The sequence below is a fragment of the Pollicipes pollicipes genome, unplaced genomic scaffold (genome assembly GCF_011947565.3).
Source record: "Pollicipes pollicipes isolate AB1234 unplaced genomic scaffold, Ppol_2.1 Scaffold_4002;HRSCAF=4701_pilon_pilon_pilon, whole genome shotgun sequence".
In the NCBI taxonomy this organism is placed as follows: domain Eukaryota; kingdom Metazoa; phylum Arthropoda; class Thecostraca; order Pollicipedomorpha; family Pollicipedidae; genus Pollicipes; species Pollicipes pollicipes.
In genome coordinates, this window is record NW_023596420.1 from 21097203 (window position 1) to 21119600 (window position 22398).

The 22398-nt window shown below is 50.9% G+C and overlaps 1 protein-coding gene across 7 annotated transcripts; it reads left to right on the top strand.

Annotated features, from left to right (window-relative positions):
* The first annotated feature begins 780 nt into the window (after positions 1 to 780).
* Mocs2B (Molybdenum cofactor synthesis 2B) lies at positions 781 to 10547 on the top strand. Of its 7 annotated transcripts, none has more exons than XM_037217017.1 (5): positions 781 to 857; positions 7648 to 7812; positions 7988 to 8090; positions 8502 to 8762; positions 9230 to 10547. In XM_037217017.1, the coding sequence occupies exons 4-5, from the start codon at positions 8521 to 8523 to the stop codon at positions 9435 to 9437; spliced, it is 450 nt and encodes a 149-aa protein (XP_037072912.1). In that variant the 5' UTR covers positions 781 to 857; positions 7648 to 7812; positions 7988 to 8090; positions 8502 to 8520; the 3' UTR covers positions 9438 to 10547. The 7 variants fall into 7 exon arrangements, with proteins under 7 accessions (XP_037072912.1, XP_037072916.1, XP_037072913.1 ...); XM_037217018.1 differs by lacking the exon at positions 781 to 857 and adding an exon at positions 875 to 940; XM_037217020.1 differs by lacking the exon at positions 781 to 857 and adding an exon at positions 5282 to 5303.
* Positions 10548 to 22398: the final 11851 nt, after the last annotated feature.

A 22398-nucleotide genomic window follows, 5' to 3' on the forward strand; every position in this document is an offset into this window, starting at 1 on the left:
ATTGCTGAGGGGTGGAGGGTTTTAGAGTGCAGAGGTACCAACAAAATTGGGCCTTCAATACTTGCCCTGTAATTACTGTGTGGCGTACGATATCATTCTTCAGGTTGAAACATTCCTCAGGTTGAAATGGAAGAATATTTTACAAATTTGTTTATGATCAAGTGTGGCAATAAAAATGACAAGAACATGGGTGCATCAAATGTCCCCTCTGAAATCAGATGTATTTGTTGATAAGTACCCAAAACAATCAAAAGTTCTTCACTCTTGCTTCAAGTGATCTTCAGACATGTGTACCTGTTAAGCCGCCTAGGAGGAAGAAGCAAATATTGTCCGCAAATAAAATGTTTGGTCATAAATCATTAACAAAATTTCCGTACTTACTGACTATCTATCTAAGCAAGTTACAGCAACAGGACCATGCGCACGTCCCCCAGCACACCCGAGGGTCCTGGTACGCGATCGTCGTATTGCAAAATGAAAACATGATGCGCTTCGTGCTTCGTATTTGCCTCAGCAGTAGGTAAATTTGGTAGCTATTTCTATGGTCCTTTTACAACGAGAGAGCGTTCCATCCCATTTTCGTTCCATTCTAGATACCGTTGCAGCCATAATAAATATTTGAGAAATAAATAAAATGTGAGGTAAGTTCAAAGATTGTCTGTTGCTCTTGGTGATATACCGCTATTATAAGTCAGAAGTATGTTTGCAGATATTTCTCAACGTCAGCATTTATAATAAAAATTCCCACCAAAGTACAGAAAATAGGCTACCATTCGACCTTGAGAAGTCATGCGACAAAACAGAAGCCAAGCTGCCAGGCGCCGAGGGTCTGCGGTGCTGTGTCGCGGAAGGAGTCGGTAAGCATAAGCGTGTCCTTTTATCGGTTGTCGTGAAAGCTCGTTCTGAAGCGTCATTGAAGGGTACAATTTTACCTTGCCAGGTAGGGCCTCGGGCACTGTTTATGGCTTTCGCTTTCGCAAAACGCCCGCCACGAGGCAACTTCGGGCAGCGAGCTGGGATGCTGATGTGTGGATACGCCATGTCCTAACCGTTGTGATTTCGTGCTGCCATTTTCAACCAGCTGGTGACAACAATACATACCTTACCTTATCTTACCTTACGGTGATCGGGAATTGTAAAATGCCACTAGGCCTGTAGGTCCCGGTCTCGGCAGGCTCCCGGTCCGGTAACCAAGCAGTCAGTTATGGGAAGATTCAGTGTGGGACGTCGTACGTGATGTCAGCCCAGTGCGTATCAAGCCTAGACTTGAACTGTTCAACTGAGGTCGACGACACGGCCGGGTGTGGAAGAGCGTTCCAGTCGTTGGCAGCCCGCGTGCTGAATGAGTTACGACGGACGAGGGTCCTGGCTCCAGGTTTTCTGAGCTTCCATTGGTGTCCTCTCCTCACATCCGAGTTGTGCCTTGTCAGGAACTCCTCTTCCGACAGCCACATGCCTCCGTGAAACAGCTGGTACACTGTTACCATGTCTCCCCTACAAGGGCGATAGTACAGCGAGGGCAACTGAAGGAGTCTGAGCCTCTCAGGGTATGGCTGGCGCCTCACTTCACAGACAAGCGGGGTAGCTCGTCACTGAACCTGTTCCACGCACTTCTGGTCCAGTTTGCTGAACAGGCCGCAGATAGTGTTGCCATACTCTAAGTATGAATGTACTAAGATCTTAAAAAGCATTGGCAACCTGTGAACATCTATTGGCAAAAGACTGCCTCATGACCACCAGTAGCTGGTTAGCCTTGCAGATTGCTTCCTGGGTCTGCATGTGGAACTGGAGCTGGTAATCCATGGATACTTGGTGGAATTACATGTGGATAAATGTACATGGTGGATTTTGCAATGTCTGACTAATTTTCTTGTCTTTGACTATTTTTTTCATATACCTTATGAATTATGCTGATCTGAAATCCAAAAGTTGCTTGACATGTTGCCCCATGTTTTTATGCTTTTGGTCAGGTGACCAATCAGTCTCAGTCTATGGAAGTGTTTGTTATGGGATGTTATGCATGATATCAGCTAAGTCTGAATTGGGCCCAGATTTAAACTGCTGAACTGTAGCTGATGTTACTATTTTAGAAGAAGGTCACTAATAGGTGAATGGACAGATGCCAATAAGATAACTGACATAATTTACCAGCATGATCTATGATAGTTAACCATCATAATCCATGTCTGTCTGTCTGTGATGGGATGTTTTCCATATTTGACCACTAACTTATTGAGTGTTTTGGCATACAACACCTTTGAGTACCTTGCAAAATTTCCTCTCCATGTTGTTTGACCATGGTGGGTCTGTGTTGAGGTGAACACCTGGTTCTGTTGGGGTTGCACTGAATAGATGTGGAACTAGCAATCAACACACATTTCTTGCTGTTAATTAGCTATGTTTTTTACATCATCTGTAAGCAATTAAGCATAAACACAGTCTGATTTTTGGTATATATCTTTTCAGGCTCGACATATTTTAGTGGACAGTCACTGATCAATGTCTATGCTGAGAGCACCATGGTGATGCTGTGCTTACCACTGCATACTGCCTGCACATTATGTGAGGCTCCAGCCATATAAATAGTCATTCCATGCTGGGATGAGACTGCAAAATTATAGCTGATGAGAAGCACCTAACTTAATGTGTGCAGGTTAAGAACACACACAATGTATACAAGAAACACAAGATTCTTGCCAGCAATGTTTCTGCCATGGGTTACCTCTGTTTTTCAAAAAAGTGATGACTTATAAGCAATTAAGTATAAACATAAGCATATAAGACCTTCTGAGAGTATGCAGAGCCCAGTTTTCTCACTTGATGGTCATAGGTAGCTTTAACTTGCCTCAGATTGACTGGGCATCAGAGTGGTTGTCAGCTCCAGAGAGTCACCCAACCCACTCACTGATAGACACCATTCAGGGCTGTTTCTTATTCCAGTATGCCCAGCAGCCAACACGCTACCTGGTTGGTGAAGCTCCTAGTGTTCTGGACCTAATTTTCACAAATGAGGAGGGCGTGGTGAGTCAAATCAAATACCTGCCAGGGCTACATTACAGTGACCATGTGGTTATCAGGTCTACTTTGGTCTGCTACTTTGGGCTACAAACTTCTTGTCCCAGCCAGCTGACACACACAAATCATGAGCATTTGGCTGACAACCTCAGGTCAATTGACTGGTCCCTGATAGAGAGCCTCAGCCTTGAAGATGCTTACAAGTTCTTCAAGGAAAGAATCGCCGGGGCTACTGAGGTTTGCTTTGTCAGGAGGACTAAACCTAAAAAGAATTTATGCATGAACCCAAGGGCCATGCAGCTAAAGAAGACCGAGGAAAGACTATGGTGAACATACACGCGGACTCAGGATGTTCTGGACCATGCCAGGTTTGTGCGTTGTCGCAATGACCTTCGGAAGATGGCCGGAAGTCTTCGGAAAGAGTATGATATTGAATGAGTAGCAGACCTCAAAAGAGACCCCAAGGTCTTTTAGAGGCACGCCAACTCTAGACTACGCACAAGATGCAGGATAGAAGACCTTGGTGGTGGTGGAGTGTTGACCAGCAGTAACGAAGGGAAGGCTAATGTCCTCCGTAGATTCGTCGTCAGTGTTTTCGCGGACGAAGGGACTAGTGCCATGCCTGTGTTACCGTGCATTTTTACTGGTCTGTTATTGGATGACGTGGCCATGTCTAACCAGGCAGTGGCAAAGAAATTGGCCGCTCTGAAAACCTCGAGCGCCCCTGGGCCAGACGATGTCCATCCAAGACTTCTTCACGAGTCCGCGGATGTCCTGGCAGCACGCCTCAGCATGCTTTTCCGAGGATCTTTGGCATCCGGAAGGCTCCCCCTGGAGTGGAAGCTTGGCGAGGTAGTCCCGATCTTCAAGAAGGGTAACCGACAGTCTCCAGCGAGCTACCGCCCAGTGAGCCTTACTGCCTTTCCCTCCAAGATACTCGAAACTTTCGTCTGTGATGCCCTACTTAATCACTTCTCGGAGTTTGGACTTATTCATGCAGCCCAGCATGGATTTCTCCCTACGCGGTCCCGAGACCACCCAGCTGTTAAAGGTCATGGAGGATTGAAGCGCCGCGGTAGAAGATGGAGAGCCGGTGGATGTGGCGTACCTGGACTTCAGCAAAGCCGTTGATTCCGTTCCTCATAACCGTCTGCTCTCCAAGCTTCATGCTTGCGGTGTGAGAGGTAATTTGCTACGCTGGATCAGGGCTTTTCTCACTCACCGGATGCAGAGAGTGCGGGTCCAGGGCTCGAAGTCGAACTGGACCGACGTCGTCAGCGGCATCCCGCAAGGGTCAATACTTGGATCAACGCTGTTCATAATTTTCGTGAACGATCTGCCAGAACAAGCGCGAAGCGTGGTCAAGATGTTTGCGGTTGACACCAAGGTCTACTGTCGTGTCCCGAGGCCCCTGACTAACTCACCTCTGCAGCTGACCTCGACGCCCTGGTCAAGTGCTCAAAGGAGTGGCTGCTCCCCTTTAGTGCAGCAAAGCGCGAAATAATGCACATCGGGAACTGCAACCCGAGGCTGACGTACTTCTTGGACGGCGCCGAGATCGCGGTCGAGTCCACCGAGAAAGACCTCGGGATCTTCGTGGATTACCGGCTCCCGTTCCACGTGCAGACGGCGGAAGCGATCTCCAAGGCCAACCAGATGCTGACGGTCGTGAGGCGGTCTTTTGCCAACATCGATGCTCGCACGTTGCCATTGCTTTTTAAGATCTTAGTACGTCCATACTTAGAGTATGGCAGAGTTATCTGGGACCCGTTCGGCAAACTGGACCAAAAGCGGCTGGAACGGGTTCAGCGACGAGCTATCCGGCTTGTCTATGAAGTGAGGCGCCAGCCATACCCTGAGAGGCTCAGACTCCTTCAGTTGCCCTCGCTGTACTATCGTCGTCGTAGGGGAGACATGGTAACAGTGTACCAGCTGTTTTACGGAGGTATGCCACTGTCGGAAGAGGAGTTCCCGACAATGCACAACTCGGAGGTGGCGAGAGGACACCAATGGAAGCTCAGAAAACCTCGGGCTTGGACTCTTGTCCGTCATAACTCATTCAGCACTCGGGTTGTCAACGACTGGAACACTCTTCCACACCCGGTCGTGTCGTCGACCTCAGTTGAACAGTTCAAGTCTAGGCTTGATATGTACTGGGCTGGCATCATGTACGACGTCCGACACTGAATCTTCTCATAATATGAGGCTGTTTGTTTACCGGACCGGGAGCCTGACGAGACCGGGGCCCACAGGCCTAGTGGCCGTTTACAATTCTCGATCACCATAAGGTAAAGTAAGGTTATAAGCATTGTATAACCTTTACATATTTCACTCCCGCATAAAATGCATTGAATACCCAATTGTTGCCTTTTATATTATTGTGTGACTATGCAAAACCATATTCCACTGTCATTGAGCACCCTGGATTGTCAACAAAACTCGTTAAGTCTTTCAATGATCATGAGATGAGATACCCATATTTTTCTAAGAATGGCTGTTGTCCCCTTGGCCTTTATGGGCTCTTGAAATCAATTAGATTATATAGGTCCTTAAGTGGCAACATGGTAAGCTGCAACTCGCCATCGCCATCAGCACCACGGTGTCAGAGACGTCGAGAGACCGACGGCTGAGGCGGGGAGGGGGGGGGGGGCAGTGTCATGCTGCTGACGGCGCTCCGTCGGAGGGATTATTTGTCCGCACGCCCCCGTATGTTCTGTGGTATGGTTGGTTGTTGTCGTGCCGTACCTCGCCGTGCCTTGCCGGGCTGGCCTTCTGGTGGTTTTCTCCGTGCCCACGTCCCGCTGGCCTCTCCGCCAGAGCCGTCGAGTGTTTACATGCGGCTCCGCGCCCGAGGCGCGCCGCGGACCGAGCGAGCGTGACGTTCCAAATTGTCGTCTCCGGCCCGACCGCGCCGCCGAGTGTGGAGTCGCTGAGAGTGCCACTAACGCCGAGCAGTCCCGCCGATGTGATCTGACTGCCGTCCAGGGTCACCGTGACCTCGCACGTCTGCATACGCAGCAGAAAAGTTCAGCAAGTCCGCTTTCGCGTTTCCATGTTTTGCTATACGGTTGGAAACGAATCCCATGCTTCGCATTCCATGATCTTTTATCATGCTGTTTGGGACCATATGCATAAAAACGCGCGAAAACCGGACCCGGAACAGACACACCCCGCGGACGACGGCTGTTGAACCAACGTATCGCGTGGTCGCGCTGAAAGCTTACCCTGACACAGCCTGTTATCAGTTGCCAAAGGTCTATCCCATCTAGATATAGCGTAACTCATCGTGTCGCTTGGCAACATAGCATGACTCCGTGCTTCGCCGACGGCCGGCCGCGCTTCAGCACACATTCACACAGTGGCCGCCTCGGGCCAGTGCCGATTTGCCTCGTCACGGTGACGTCACACGTGAGAGCGTGCCGCCGCCCGCCGTCCCAGGGCCGCGGGCCCCCAGTGAAGCTTTGGCCGGTCGTGTCGAAGCACGTGGTTGTAAGGTAGTGATCGCGCTGACGGCAGCTCTGAGCGAGCGGTCGGCGGGAGCGCTGGTGAGCTCCGTCTGTCGGCCGCGCGTCACGCCGCTGCGCTGGCGCCGCGCTGTGCGTCCGTCCGCGCTGCTGGCCTAGACTTCCCCTGTGTGTCTGTCCACCCTTCTGGCCTAGACTTCGCTGTGTGTCTGTCCGCTCTGCTGGCCGAGAATTCCGCTGTGTGTTTGTCCGCGCTGCTGGCCGAGACTTCCGCACAAAGCCGATGTTCTTAGAGGCTGCACTGCCTAGGATTCAGCCGTGTGCTACGCGCTCGGCCGGGGTGACAGTATCACTGCCAGCGTTCCTGTTGACTTCATTTTTCTCCCCTCACGACCCATTGGTTGTTTTTGTTTTATTTTATTGGAGTCCTTTTGACCGGAAATGATCATTTCAAGGCTATAGGATGAAGGAAAATGGCTAACGGTGGGGCAGACCTGCACGTGCCTGAGGGCTCAACCGCCGAGTTTTAACCCGCACATGTGCGCTGGGTACCCGGTCGGGGTCCCCCATCCCACAGGGCTCTCGGCCCACTCGTGGCTGAGGCGCTCAGCCTCCCCGGACAAGCGGGGAATCAGGATACATGATGGAGCAAGATGGAAGATAAGAGGGCCGGATGTGACGACCCGTTCCATCCTTGTCGCATTTCGCTCGTTCGCGGCGTCTTCTCCCATTCCGTACTTAAAACTTTTGGTCTCTCCCTTTGTCACGTTTCCGTTTCTCCCAGCGGTGACGCTGTCGTCGTCGTCGGCAGTCGTTTTGTACTTGACATCTCCAGCCGCCCGGCCCATAACGTTTCCAGCTGCGACGGTCGATGTGACATTTGCGTCCGTTTTTATTTTGTAATGTCCCCGCATGAAGCATCTCCGCCCGTAGCTTTTCCTCGGTAACGTTTCCTCCGCTCCACCCGTAGCGTCTTTCTTCGCTCCGTGCGTGACGCCTTCTGCTTCTTGCGTGATTTGCCCGTCTGGTTCGCCTCCTCCCGCTCCGTCCGTATCGTCTCCCCTACTCCGTCCGTAGCGTCTCCCCCACTCCGTCCGTGGCGTCTCCCCCACTCCGTGCGCAGCGTCTCCGTGCGCTCAGCCGGTGACGCCTTCCCGCCGGTGGGCAGGGGATGCCGGGCGTGGCGGAGGCGGACGTGACGCTGCGGTTCTTCGCCAAAGCCCGGGAGCTGGTGGGGTCACCACAGGCGTCCGTCTCCTTGCCGGCCGAGTGCAGCTTCTCGGTGCTGAAGGTGCTGCTGCTGAAGGCCTTCCCGCAGCTCGCCGTCCTGCAGGTCAGGTGTCTGTGCTGTCGGAGGTGGCCTCTGTGCGTGCGTCGTTCGCACCTGGCAGCGTTAGGTAATTGGACCTCATGACACCATTCATTGGCGTGCGAATATTGAGCTCCGCAGCGTGGTGCCCCGGCCGGCCGGTGGCGATCCTGACGCCGGTGCCCCACTGCCCCCGCAGGACACGTTCATTTTGGCGGTGAATCAGCAGTACCTGGGCGCCGGCGACTCCATTACCCTCCGAGACGGAGACGAGCTGGCCGTCATCCCGCCCATCAGCGGAGGTGAGCATCCTGAACCCCTCCCGCCCATCAGCGGAGGTGAGCGGGAGGGGCCCGGGAACAGAGGGTGTGAATTTTCCTTCGATCCCTTTCTCTGCTGAGGTATGTCAATGTGACATCTGGCTCGCCCCGATTGGGCTCCAGTGTGGTTTAAATTGATCAGAGTGGTTTGGGGTTTGCATGGTATTCCGTGGGCATATCGGGCATATCGTATATTACATGGTATATGTATCGTATATCATATCGCATATCGTATATGGGCATAAATTGCATCATCGGCAATTTGTCTGAAACCCTGGTGTTGTTTTATGAAGACTCGTAACTTAAATATTCTACATGCACGCGTACGGGCCGCATGCGGAAACGAAATTTAGATTTGTTCCCAGTAGTGATCTATTTTTACCATCTTCACAGGATAGTGACCTCTGTCGCCATGGACATTGTTCGTCTCACCGCCGACCCGCTGTCTTTGGACGCGATCTGTCGAGAGGTGGGCAGCGATGATTGTGGCGCCATCTCCACGTTCAGCGGTACAACTCGCAACTCGTTCGATGACCGCGAGGTGGTACGGCTGGAGTACGAGGCCTACGAGGAGATGGCTCTCAGCGAGATGAAAAAGGTCTGCTTCTCGCTCAGGGAGAAGTGGAGTGTGAAGCATATCGCCATCTATCACAGGTACGCTGACGGATAGTGGAAGGCGAAACGGATGTGGTGGCACGGAGTGCTGAGCGTAGTGTATTTCCGTAGGATCGTTTAGGGACGCTGCCTACATATTTACGCGATCCGCTTTTGTTGCCACCTATTGCCGTAAGGCCCGCGTTTTTGTAGTTAAAGGCTGGATATTTGGGTCTTGGTGAAGTATGGCTGACGTCGCAGGTTGACCATCAAAACCTAAACGCGTGTATCATATGCTGTGATATCAGAAGGCAAAGATATTTACTTCCGTTCGATATAGGCGGCCGTCTTTGTTTTAAACTGCAACTGGTGTGTATCGCCCTCAACTGAAAGGTGCTTAAAAAGGTCAGCTGGGTGCTTGTATAGTGTATCTCGGTCTTGTTAGTTTGCGACGCCCCCGTACGTAATGGCTCCGTCTGGCCGCGCCTAACGCCGCCGCCGCCGCCGTCGGCTTCCCTGTCACGCAGGCTGGGCCTGGTGCCGGTCGGCGAATCGTCGGTGGTTATAGCCGTCAGCTCGTGCCACCGCCGCGACTCGCTGGAGGCGGTCGCCTTCGCCATCGAGCAGCTGAAGGCGCGCGTGCCCATCTGGAAACGCGAGGTGTACGGCAGCGGGGACGCGCAGTGGAAACAGAACGCAGAGTGCCACTGGACGCAGCACGCCAAAGGCAGCTAAGGAGACCCCGACTGGCCAGAGGGCGCCGCTGCAGACAGCAGCACACCGAGGGCAGCTAAGGAGGCCCCCGGCCGGGCAGAGGGCGCCGCTGCTGACAGCAGCACGCCGAGGGCAGCTAAGGAGGCCCCCGACCGGGCAGAGGGCGCCGCTGCAGACGGCAGCACGCCGGGGGCAGCTGAGGAGGCCCCCGGCCGGGCAGAGGCGCCGCTGGGGACGGCAGCATGCCAGGGTTGGCAGATGTGACCCTCGGCCGGCTAGAGGACGCCGCTGGGGACGGCAGCATGCCAGGGTTGACAGATGTGACCCTCGGCCGGCTAGAGGACGCCGCTGGGGACGGCAGCATGCCAGGGGTAGCAGATGTGACCCTCGGCCGGCTAGAGGACGCCGCTGGGGACGGCAGCATGCCAGGGGTAGATGTAACCCTCGGCCGGCTAGAGGACGCCGCTGGGGACGGCAGCATGCCGGGGGTAGCGGAAGGCTGTCAGGTTGGACGCAGTATCTTCCGCTGGGTATATCTAGGGGGCTGGTGCGCATGCGTATGGGGCCGAGAAGGTGACCAGTGCAATGTGTATTTGTCAGGGCCGGTATGGTGCTTCACGATTGCCAAACATGGCAGTGTTGGTAGTTACGAGTACACGCATGAATATGTATAACGATGTCGATGTGGATCGCATCTCAGCACAATTGGCTCGTGTGGGCATGGCCACGTACAGTTCGATCCTGCTTGTTGAAATGGCTAGGACACATGCGTTTTATGCATTTTTCGACATGTTTACTCGCTGAGATATATGCCATTATGCCTTTTAAGGATATACCCACGTGTACTATGCGGTCTTCACGTAATCATGTGTATGTATATACACTGAGGTTATGGAACCGTTTGGCCACGTGTTTTGCATGCATCCGGGGTGTAGATTGGTCGTTGCAAACATTGGCTTACCCTCGAACATCTTCCATCACAGTAAGGTTGCCATATTATCTGTGCCATGACAAATGCTATAAATGTTGCTGATGCACACCCTGCAGAAGCTACGCGCTAATGATGGAACGAATGGGTGGACTTGTACGAACTCCCAAGGTACGTAAAACTAATACAATCAGTAAACCGCTTACCTGAGCTCGCTCGCAACGCTGGAACGTCTAATAGTGCCAACTGCATGACTGGGTCCGACTGTATGGCCGACTGTATCTCAAAACGTAACGGCGCCAGCCACCGGTCGCTGGTTGGCGACGATGCCGACTGCGACACGCGGCGTCAGGGGAGCGGCGGCGGCGGCCGAGTTACGAGGGCTCGGTCGGGGCGCGCCGCCCGCTGCTCGGCGCCGATAAGCCTGTTGTGCTCTGCCGGCCGGTGATACTCGTCAGAAGCTGGTTCGTTGCGCCGCGGGGTCCGTGCGCTAAGCCTGACCAGCCCTCTCCGCCGACGCAGGCAGGCCATCCCACCCCGCCACAGTCAATTACGTGGCGAGGCGGCCGGAGGGGAGGCGGCCGATCCAATAGAGCACGATAAATCGCCGGAAGCGCGCCTCGGCCGCCGCTGGTGGGAGGCGATGTCTGGCGCGGGCGCGTCGGTGCCGCCCCCAGCCCGCACGCCGCGTCCCCAGGCGCCGGCGCTGGGCTGCCGGCTGCCAGTCGGGCTGCTGCGAGAGGCGAGCCTAGTGCTGTTGTAACGCTGTGATGCGGATGGTGCAAACGCCGCTCCAAGCCTTGCATTGTACGTTCGCGAGCTGTGGTCCGATTACCGAGTATCGGGTCATTATAAGTGGAATGTTTGGGTCATCATGCACAGGTGACAAGACTGTCGCAATGTATTTTTGTAGTTGCCATCAATGCGATGACCTGGGCATCCACCGTTATGGTCGCTCTGTTCCACCTGAGGCTGGCCAGGTACCTGGGGATGCACTTTGACCGCCGGTTTACATATTATGCACATCCCAGAATGTTTCGCGATCGCCGCCTAAAATCTCTTAACATTGTAAAGCGTGTGTTCCGCACAACATTGGGGCGGACGAAAGCGCGCTTATGCTTTTATATCATTCACTGGCCCGCTCCAAACCGGGTTATGCATGTTTTGTGTATGATTGCGCGTCTGAATCAAACAAGCGTGTTCTTGATGCCGTCCATCATACCGCTCTTCGTATTGTCACTGGGCGTGCCACACATCACCTGTCAGCGTTTTGGCAGAGTCACGCGGGCCACCACTATCGGCGAAGAGAAAAATGTTTGGCATGCGTTGTGCCATGAAGTTGTGGCACTTACCGTCACGTCCGACGTATCGTGTAGCATTTTCTCGGCATACTGTGAGTTTCCCTCGTGGTGGGCCGCAGCAGCACACTTAAACTTTCGGTTTCCTAGTGAGGACCCTATTGTGGAACAGTGGAATTCCTCTTTGAGGTGTGAGAAACAAGTAAGCCATGTGGCTTCTCCTTGGCGGGTGACCACACCCTTAATAGATGCCTCGCTTACAGAGATGAAAGAACGACGTCACGCCAAACCTAATGAGAACCAGGGCATTCGAGCTTCTGGCGTCATATGAAGGATACACTGACATATGCAGACGATTTCAAACTTCGGATGGCGCGGGTTGTGCTCTCGTCCGCGGTTCAGCCACTCGATCATTTTCATTACCGGCTCGCGGGCCAATTTTCGCAGTGGAATTGATGGCGATTACCAGGTCGGTGTGCTTCACAAAAGTTGGTGAGGAATCTTTACACGCCATTTTTGCAGATTCACTGAGCAGTCTCTTTGCACTTACATATTTTTATCCATCATGTCCCCTTATACAGAACATTTTGCCCCGTCTGACAGAAGTGAATAGGGTTGGAAAGAAAGTTGTCCTGTGCTGGATCCGCAGTCACGTCGGAGTCGTGGGCAGCGAGTTGGGTGACGGTGCTAAGCGAACAGCGGTAGCACCATGTACCCGGTCTTTGCCGATCCCTGACAGAGACTTAAACCCGATAGTCATGACTTTCCTCAAAGGCACGTTTCGGCGTTACTGGGATCAGGTGAGCGGCATTAAGCTCAGAGCGGTAGAGACCCAGCTGATTGTCATTTTGTCATTGTCATTGATTTTCAAGTCATTTTTACACCGCACTTGTTAAGGACATAAGAACAAGGACAGTTAAGGACTCGTTTGTTATCTACGAGTGGTGTTTTTGGGCACGACATTGCCATAGCGTGACAGTCTACCAATGCTTGGGTCACTTCTCATATGTTGATGACCTTTTCAAAGTTAATCGACTAGGATGCAAGGTTACCCTATAGTGACCTTTTCACCGTCCATCACCTTTAGGCTATCCTTCGCGCCCAGTCTGATTCAGAACACGGCTTTGTCCACATGAGCCCCGGAAACGCGTAAGGTATCCAGACAGCGTTTCAACTATCTTAGGACTGTGTGATCTGAAACCTTAAAAGACGTCTGGTGGACCTGAGGGTCAAATCGGCATGATCAGAGTTCTCAGACACAGCAAAGTGGCTGCCTGCTGGTTTATGTTTTGTATTTAGCTTAATTCGGACCAATGGTGGGTATACTCACTCGTTCTCATTCCCAAATTCGCCAGCGACGCGAATGAAACTAGCTACCTTACCTCCAGGAATATTGTCAGCTAGACTAACACTATTTCATGTCCACCTCTGTTACTGGGATTACGATGAACCGTGTCTGCGGTGGTGGTATGTACGAAAACACTGGCCAACCGTGATATTGTTTTCCGCAAAGTGGTGGACCCTATCCATGACAGGGCTACTGCCGTCTGAGTTCCCCTTGCCTTGCTTCCCGCCTTGTTCGCATCACAACGCAGCGTTGCAGTCGCCGACCGCGCTCCGTTATCCCCGATCTCCTCCGTCTCTGCTCCTTGATCCCCGGTCTTTACTGTCTCCGCCCTGTGATCCACGATCTCTTTCGTCTCCACCCTCCGATCTCCGATCTCCTTCGTCCCCGCTCTGTGATCCCCGATCTCCACCGTCCCCGCTCCGTGATCCCCAATCTCCACTGTCCTCGTTCTATGACCCCCAATCTCCACCGTCCTCGCTCTGTGACCCCCGATCTCCGCCGTCCCTGTTCCATGATCCCGATCTCCGCCGCCCCTGCTCCGTGAGCCTTGATCTCCACCCTCGCGAACACTGGTGCTCTCAAGACGCCCGGACAGCCTCGCGCCGCGGCGATCCGTCACCCCCAACCGCTACCCCGGCCGCGCCGCGCTATAATCTATGCGGGCATCTGCCGGGCGGCGATAGATTGAGGCCATCCCTCAGCGGCCTGCGAGCCGGAAGACTGGCCTGGGGCGAAAAACTAGCCGGAACGCCGAGAAGCGTCGTTAAATTCTCGTCTCGTACTCCGCAGGCACTCTGTGGGTGCTGAAAAACCTGAAGAAACTGTCGTGAAAAAAGGTTTTAAGGGGCTGCTCGGTACAACAACTCATTCAGTCCGGTTTCAGTGTGGCCATTCATTGGCGTTCAGTGATGCTTCGTTGTGAGAAGTGCCGTCCCATTATTTACCAATTGATAGTGACGAATTTACGCACCGGCCTTTCATCTCTCTCGCCTTCCTTGATAGTCGAATGAGGAGAAACCCATTACAATGCCTTCGCCGCACACATCACACAACAGAAGTAATTGCTGAGTTTGTGCGCGTAACATGCCTCACTGTTCACCTTCACCGCAGATGCGGTATGCTCCTGATTTTGATTGCCGCGGTAACTGGAGCGATCAATGAATCTATCCGTCATTATGGCCGAAATCACGGCCACTCCATTAACATCCCGGCATACATAGCCGTGACCATAGCTGGCAAGGTCTTAACCACAGACGTAGCGATTCGTTGGACACTTATTAACACTACTGGGAATATTACATCGTTTAAACTAAACAGGGGCTGAAAATAATCAGTAGAAACGGTCGTCGAAGTGGGAACCGTGTTCATTGCCGTTGAATCGGGCTCAATGAGTCGTTTGAACGTTGATGAGACGCATGTCATTACAGAACATTGCATCGGTCATGCCTTGGCATGACCGATTTAATCGCTTTGACCCATTGTCCGTCGGTCGATTTGCACTTTATCTACAAAAGGGCGATTTTTAGAACTTCGAACGCGCAGGAATCCTTGGCGCGGCAAAATATTAAGCGAAGCCTTGGTAACACAGCGCCGCCGGCGTTAGCTCGCCTTCCCATCAAATGAGTGAATGGACCATGTTTACGACGACGCGTCCAGAAATGGGAGGCCGGGAGGAGAAGTGCGCAGGGTAGGATGACGCATACCAACGCCCACAGATACTTACGAGCTGGCTAGGCGCCGATATAAAGCCATCATGAAGCTGTATGGGGCCCAGCTTCGGGCTTTGCTCGGCGACAGCGTTCAGTGTTTGAGATGTTTCCGCGACATAAATTCTATTAGGCACGCCCTGCTCAGAGGCTTGACGCAAATGGAGGGTAATCTGCCATCTGACGTGCCCGGAATTACCGTCACGCGAGACCACATGGCCCTGGAACTGAATGCATATATTCTTCAGCGGACGTGCTGTTTGAGCGAAGAACCCGGACGCTAAGCCGGTCCGCGTCTTGCGTCTGTTTCAGCAGAACCAGGCGGCCGGCCTCGCCCCTGCGCACTGAGCCCTTCCCCAGTCCAAGGGGCTGATGTCAGGCCCAGGCAGGGAGCTAGAATCGCTTTTGAACTAGGGTGGGAATGAAAAATTTAATCGCAAGAAGACCGTGCGGGAGTGAAGAAATCAATTCACAAAAGATGGAACTTCTGAGTTCGTGACTGATGCTTCAGCAAACAGAGACATCTTTTTCAAGTTGGCATGGGCGTAATATCAGGAACCTGTCAAAATATTTCGTTTTTTAACATTTTAGGCCATTAAAGTGAAACAGAATGCATTATCACGCGCTCGGGTGGGGGGGGGGGGGCAAATTGACCCCCGCGAGGGCTTTTCCCGAATGGTTTCTGAACGGCGCGGCGTAGCCACGCCAAATTTTGCACAGCTGTAGACGATTGAATAGCGGATCGTTTGGGGAAAAATTTAGATGTACCTTGTAAGATCGCTGATCTACGGCAGGCCAAACTCAGGCCATGGTTTCAGCAAAGCCAATTTCTAGGGAATCGTTCAATCTGATACAACAACGGAGTGTTTGACGAAGACATGCATCTCTGAGATGCTTTCTTGGGAACCATAAGTATTTAATGAGCGAATTACGCTGACCTAAGGTCAGATATGAAGATCATACCAAGGTCAAAATCAACCTGATTTATTACTCTAGGGCTTGCTGCATGGAATAGTTTCTGGTGCTCATTTCGAATTTATTGACAGCAGGAACCGCATTATACATCTTCAATTGCCTTCTTAGAGGTCAGAACAGGCCATTGACCTAGGATGACCCGGGTCAAACTTGCTGTTTTAGGAACATACTGCCTAGCGTAATCTTCGTCGCCTATTCAAATGCAAAACTCAGAGCAGTCTTGTATCATTTTGGTCACCATGACCTTCAAAGGGTCAAACAAGGTTAATGACCTCAAATGGGCTGGTGACCTTTTGCTTAGAACCAGTTGCCTAGGTTCTGAGGGCGCTTGGAGACCAACCTGGAATTTGACCTTGTTTGACCCTATTTGACCTGAAGGTCATGACCTAGGAGGCTGAAACCTTGACCTAAGTGAGTTCACGTGTAGGTCAAGACACCCTGTAAATTTGGTGTCTCTAGCTTTCTTAGTTTCCGAGATTTCAGAGGGGGGGGCAAGTGGAAACCCCCCTCCCCCTCTCCCGAGCGAAGGGTATCTAGCCGGCCAACCGGGTGCGTGTTAAAGCATAGTAATTTCATAACAAGCATTATGAGTATAACAAATTATTAACACAAATAATTTGATGCTACACTTTTCATTTCCCTTCCACAGCACTTTTAAAACAAAACAAAGCAATGGAATTCAATAACAAGATAACAACAGAAAATTCGACAAGCATAAAACACTCAAACGAAAAAAACCTTGGACTCCTACACATCCGCCCATCGCCAAGTCCAAACACAATAGACATGCTTCTGGCCTCTGTTAAGATGGGGTCAGGGAAAACAAACATTTTGTCACTGTTTCCTCCAAAACACCAATGCTTATTTCCATGAAAGTAGCCTTTGCCTAACCTAAAGATGACTTACATCATCTCATCCTGTATAACCTGTTTGTATCACAGCAGCAGTTGTGAGGGAACTGATTCTTGCACAATTCCTATCGCCACTTGCCATACACTTGACCAACTTAACCTAACTTGGAGTAGCCCATAAGATGAACATCATCTCAACTCACCTATCTGTTGACAGCAGCACCTGTGATAAAAACATGATACCTAAAGCTAGTTTTTGGCTGGTTTCAACTTGCATCTTTATTCATTTCATTTGTGTATGCTTGTTGGCATCACCCAAACTCGACAACACACAAATCAAAACACTTAAAATCACTTTGGACAACTTATTTTGATTGTCATGGTTCACCTATGTCAAGGCTAATAATGGGTATGCTCCACAAAACAATCTCCCATTCTCCAAAAGTAACATAACTTTTAGATGACCATGCTAGTACTGCTGCTTACCTTTTCAGCTGCAACAAATGCATCCATTAGGCTTGTTTATTCATATTTAATTGTTTGATTTAATTTTATGTTTGTATATTATGTTTGAGATGTTAGCTTCACATTCGAAAGTGGGATGGCCCGACTATTTGTTGCATACTAATATTTAACTCATATTATAATTGCTATGCAGCCTAGAGTATCTGTGTTAAAAAAAAAAACAGCGCATATACACAGTACAGTCATTTGCCGGTCAGCAAACCACGACAACTATAGAAAACATCTGGTTAAAGCAGTCGAAAGGGACCCCTTTAAGAAATGTGGGGCAAGTAATCAAGAATATGGAACAAAATAAGCCCATTGCATGCCTTGTGGCATCATAAGTTGTCTGATGACTTAACTCGATGGATTAAAACAGAAAATGGCTTACTCTGGCTACCAATCATGTGTTGAAAGCAGGTAAGGTAAGCAATTTCTTGGCCCACAGGAGACTTACTGGCTTCTTCCGTGCTCCCCCTCAAAAAAACAAACAAAAAGTCCGTACATTTTGCATGGTCTGCTGGCCGACAGTCATCCCACTCACCCCCCAAATATAAATATCAATCATGCCTACCAACCTACGAGATTAAAATGGAAACAAGTAAGAGGTGTGCATGATCTCCAGAGGGCAGAATTTCGCCATCAAACACTTCTGTATTAGCTGTGTCAGGGTTTGTCCCAAGGCTCTGTATGGCAGCATTAGTATAGCCTTGTCAGGTAGCCTGGTGAGTCAGACACTCGAAAGGCTTAGATTTATCGTTACTGAGCACCGCCATGAACCAAGAAAACGGTCAACCGAGGGTTTAAGAGGGCAAAAACGGCCAGTAAAAATAAGTTCCGTGCTTTAAATTGTCTCCTTTCCCTGTGAATTGTCCACGCTTGGATGCATATCAAACATGCTTGGGTGGCTGGCGGATTAATCCAATTTATGTATGAAATGCGTACAAGTTTGCAGTTAGAGCATCTTACAGAGAAATTGGTCAAAATTTTTAGCAGCAGATGGCACCTCTAAAGGCAATAAAAAAGGAATGAAGAATAAAGTGGTATCACACTCGTGTGATACCAAGAAAAACAAAAGTAGCAAGATCAGTATAAAGACTGGTACTTTTCTTGCAAAATTTTGTTATCAGCTGATTTGACTTAAAACCTGTTAATACAACCGCTCAAATGGTGATATTCATCTTGTAAGTTTAATTTAGAAGACATACCTTAAACTTTTCACTCCTACATTTCGGGAGTGATGCAATTTAGTGGTCAAGTTTCCTCGGGAAAAAAAGAAATACGTGGATTAAAATTCTCTACCAGGCCTTGCGGGTGTTTGCACCAGCCTCTGCTTTCGTGGTGTGGTGGTGAGACCAAAACAAATAGGGGATGCGTGAAGACCTTGCATTTGGCGGACAGCTACAGATTGTGATGCATTTTGTAAATAGACCAAACTTAATCCGTGCAAGCGGCTGGGGTCGCTGGGGTCCTTGGGCTTTGAGGTACCTGGCGCCCTTGCTCTGTGCATACATAGACATGATTCAGATGTAGGTGAGGCAGGACATAGCCATAGGTGCCCAGGTTCTGTGGAGTCCTCGTTTATGCTTGGTGGTTTCGAGCGAGCTCGGTTTTGGATGACATCTGAAAACCTCAGACAGCGAAATAGGGCTTTGGCATGTGTGATTAGACAATGTCAGGCAGGAGTGAAAAAATCACTCAAAATATGGGGAAAAGGAGTGAAAAATTCCTCCTCATGGGGTATTGCTTTGCACCCAAAGTCGGCAATTCTAGGACACTGGGCCCAGGTGTAGCATGACCGTCAGTAACTGAAGCACGCGCTGTACCACGGGGCCTATCCCGGCGTTGCTGGCAAATTACCGGCAGCCGTGGCAATGCCTCCTCGAGTGGCCGAGCAGGCTGTAGTTGAGTCTGCATGCCCTGCAGCCGCGGGAGGGGGGGGGGGGGGGGGGGGGGAGCGGAAGGCAGGCCGCTTCACCTGACGCAGGCCTCAACCCCGCCGGAATGGAGATGAACGCGGCCGCGTGATGGCCGAGCGGCGTCACCCAGTCAGCAGAGAGCCTCATCAGAAACCGTGTCATAACACGACTTATGAAGATACGGCTGCGCTATCATTCGTCAGCTGCTGGACTTAGATTTGTTTTCACGCACTCAGGCAAGGTAGCTGACGAATTTCGCACCATGTATATATAGCACGTTTCTAATGGCACGGCTTGCTCAGCATTCGTCGAACATTGGCAAAACTGCTGGAAATGAGTGAACCAGTAGAGTAGTTAGTAAAAAGAAAGCTAACATTCGTTATACATGAATAGCAAAACACTTGTCCGCATTATTGCATTTCAGATAACATCTGGCAGTACTTCATTCACGTCCAACGCCAATATAAACACAGCGACGAAAGTGAAGGGAAGGTTCAAGTGGGTAAATGATCCTTGTGACCCGAATGCATGTGATAGATTGCTTCTTCAATGTAGAAATGCTTCCGCATGACATCTCAAAGCAGCGATAACGCCGGCAGACGATTGGAGTGATGGGAATGAGCTGGAGGTCTGAAGGGCAGGTCTGATCGTGCGGCCATTGTCCATTCCTTGTACGATCTCTACAGCCGTTACGCTCCGTTGATAATTCAATATTCTTGGATTATTGGCTCCGTCTAGAGGTTTCACTCTGGTACTCCACAAAACTTCGACTTTTGGTTCGGCACGCGGCGGACCGTTATATTTGGGACGGCTTGGCACTCGAGTTTCCAGAAATCCTCAACTTCGACACGTGGAGCAGTCCAGCACCACAAAAAAACTGAACATGCGAAATGCCACGACCAAAAATGTGCAGACGTAACTATTGGGTCGAAAAACATCTCTTCAATTATAAAAGAACAGAGGCTCGGGTGGTAGCTGAGCCCATCCCCTTCCATGCCAGGCGTCAAGTGCTGATGAGTATTTTGTTTAAATCGTTTTCACTGCAAGCTTGTTTATAGTTATCCCAATCCCCTTTTACTCAGGTAGACTTTTTGTGCTTTGGACTGTTTTCCAATTTGATTTTTCATCCTGTCCCCTCCGACACTTCGTCCTTTGTCTGTTTCCGATTCGACTTTTATACCAGGCGACTTTCATCCGTTTCGACTTTTTGCTCTTTGACTTTTTCCAGATTCCACTTGCATCTCTGTCGAACTTTATCGACGTCAACTTGCATACATTTTGTCATGTTTCGGCTTTTTGTTCGGCTTTTTCGATTGACCTTTGCCTCTTTTTGACGTTTCGTCCTTCGATTTTTCCGATTCGGCTTTTATCCCCGTTAACTTACTCCTCGCGAACGCTTGCGGTCGACCTTTTTCGTTCGACTTCTCCATTGGACATTTTGTCCGCTAACTACACGGGGTATGTAGCACACGGTGCTCGCACGAGCCCCCACTAGGGCACTTCAGCCCACTCATGGCTGGTGCATCCAACCCGTGATAACTGGGGCGTCGCGGAGATGCAAGAAAAAACGAAAATGAGGGGAAAAGGGCGGATACTACTTTTTCAATATTCGACACCTATTGAAGAAGACACTGCATCAGAAACGCACGAGACACAGTGCAAAATGTGCCGTTTCTCTGGTAAAAGATGTGCCAAAATGAATCGGGGTCCAACAGCTGACTGGTGGCGGGGTTGCCACGGTGGCGGGATCTTCCTGAGCTGCTCTTGATAGCATTGGCTCTGGCTATGCCGCTGCGACGGCCTAAGGTAGTGGTCGCACAGGCCGTGCCAGGTTTCCAGGCACACAGCATCACCTGGGACATGCCGTCTTACCTGATAATCAGTCCGACAGGTAAGTGGGGACATCGTTCACATAACATATTTTTACACCGCTGTTAGGACTGGTTTGGTGGTGATTGCCTTTGCTGGGAGTAGCTAATCAGCAAGTAACACGTTGATCGTATTTTTAAAGCATGCAATCATTTCTATTATTTATGTTACAAATCATACGATGCAAGCACAAGCTGAGATGCTCTCGTGAGTACGATGCCCTGTATTCTTCGGTTTTGCTGACATGACGTTCAAGTGGCTCATTAAAATAAGAAACCTCATGCCTGATTGAGTGCTTGAGTAGTTTATAATATCCCACTTCTCCTTTACTCTCATATTCCATATGATGCCCACTTTTCCGGATGACGTTATCACTCCACCGCAAATATAGACATTGTGCTTCTGTTCATAGAAATGATTAGAGTATGCCTAGGTCGAAACTTAAACGACGGATTCTATTGGGAAATTAACTGTTTACAAAGCGCTATTTGTAATTGTACCCCTGCTTGCAAGCCGAGCGTATATGACGCCAAACTCGACACCTCAAAGGTAGGACAAATATACGACTAAGCCCTTGGCTCTAAACCTAGGTAAACATTTTGAAAGGCTTTCTGAGCTCTCCTCCCTGGAGCGTCACCAGTTCTGAACATTACTTACGACCTCGTAATGGTATAACAAGCGTTAGTCCAGTGGCTTTGGTAAAAAGGAAGAGCAGTTGATAGAAGAGGACGTTTCTCCCCCGGGGGCGGTGCCATCCTGAACACGCCGCGACGTGGAGCGAAACGCGCGGACCGGAAATACGCTGCCCTGCGCCAGACCTGGAAATGCCGAGGGATTATTCAATTAGCGGATGGCGGCTCGTTGTCGAGGTTTGTTCGTTCCGACAGAGACAGCTTCCGGCTGCGTGGCGTTTCGGGGTAAGGCCGCCGGCAGCTCACCGAGCCGGCGACGTGCTGGTGCTGAAGCTGGAGCTGGAGCTGAAGCTGGAGCTGGAGGAGCTCGAGCGGCGGTCATCGCTCGGCCCTAGCGGCGTGAGAACGCCTCACTAGCCCTGGAGAACAGCCCCCTGCTGTGTGATGTGGTGTAGCGGAGCCTCACGTGGCTGGAGCCGGACGTCGCAGCTCCTCACGGCGGAGGGTGGTGGGGCGGAGAGAGAGAGAGAGAGAGAGAGAGAGAGAGAGAGAGAGAGAGAGAGAGAGAGAGAGAGAGAGAGAGGAGAGAGAGAGAGAGAGAGAGAGAGAGAGAGAGAGAGAGAGAGAGGAGAGAGAGAGAGAGGAGAGAGAGAGAGAGAGAGAGAGAGAGAGAGAGAGAGAGAGAGAGGGAGAGAGAGAGAGAGAGAGAGAGAGAGAGAGAGAGAGAGAGAGAGAGAGAGAGAGAGAGAGAGAGAGAGAGAGGATAGAGAGAGAGAGAGAGAGAGAGAGAGAGAGAGAGAGAGAGAGAGGGAAGAGAGAGAGAGAGAGAGAGAGAGAGAGAGAGAGAGAGAGAGAGAGAGAGAGAGAGAGAGAGAGAGAGAGAGAGAGGAGAGAGAGAGAAGAGAGAGAGAGAGAGAGAGAGAGAGAGAGAGAGAGAGAGAGAGAGAGAGAA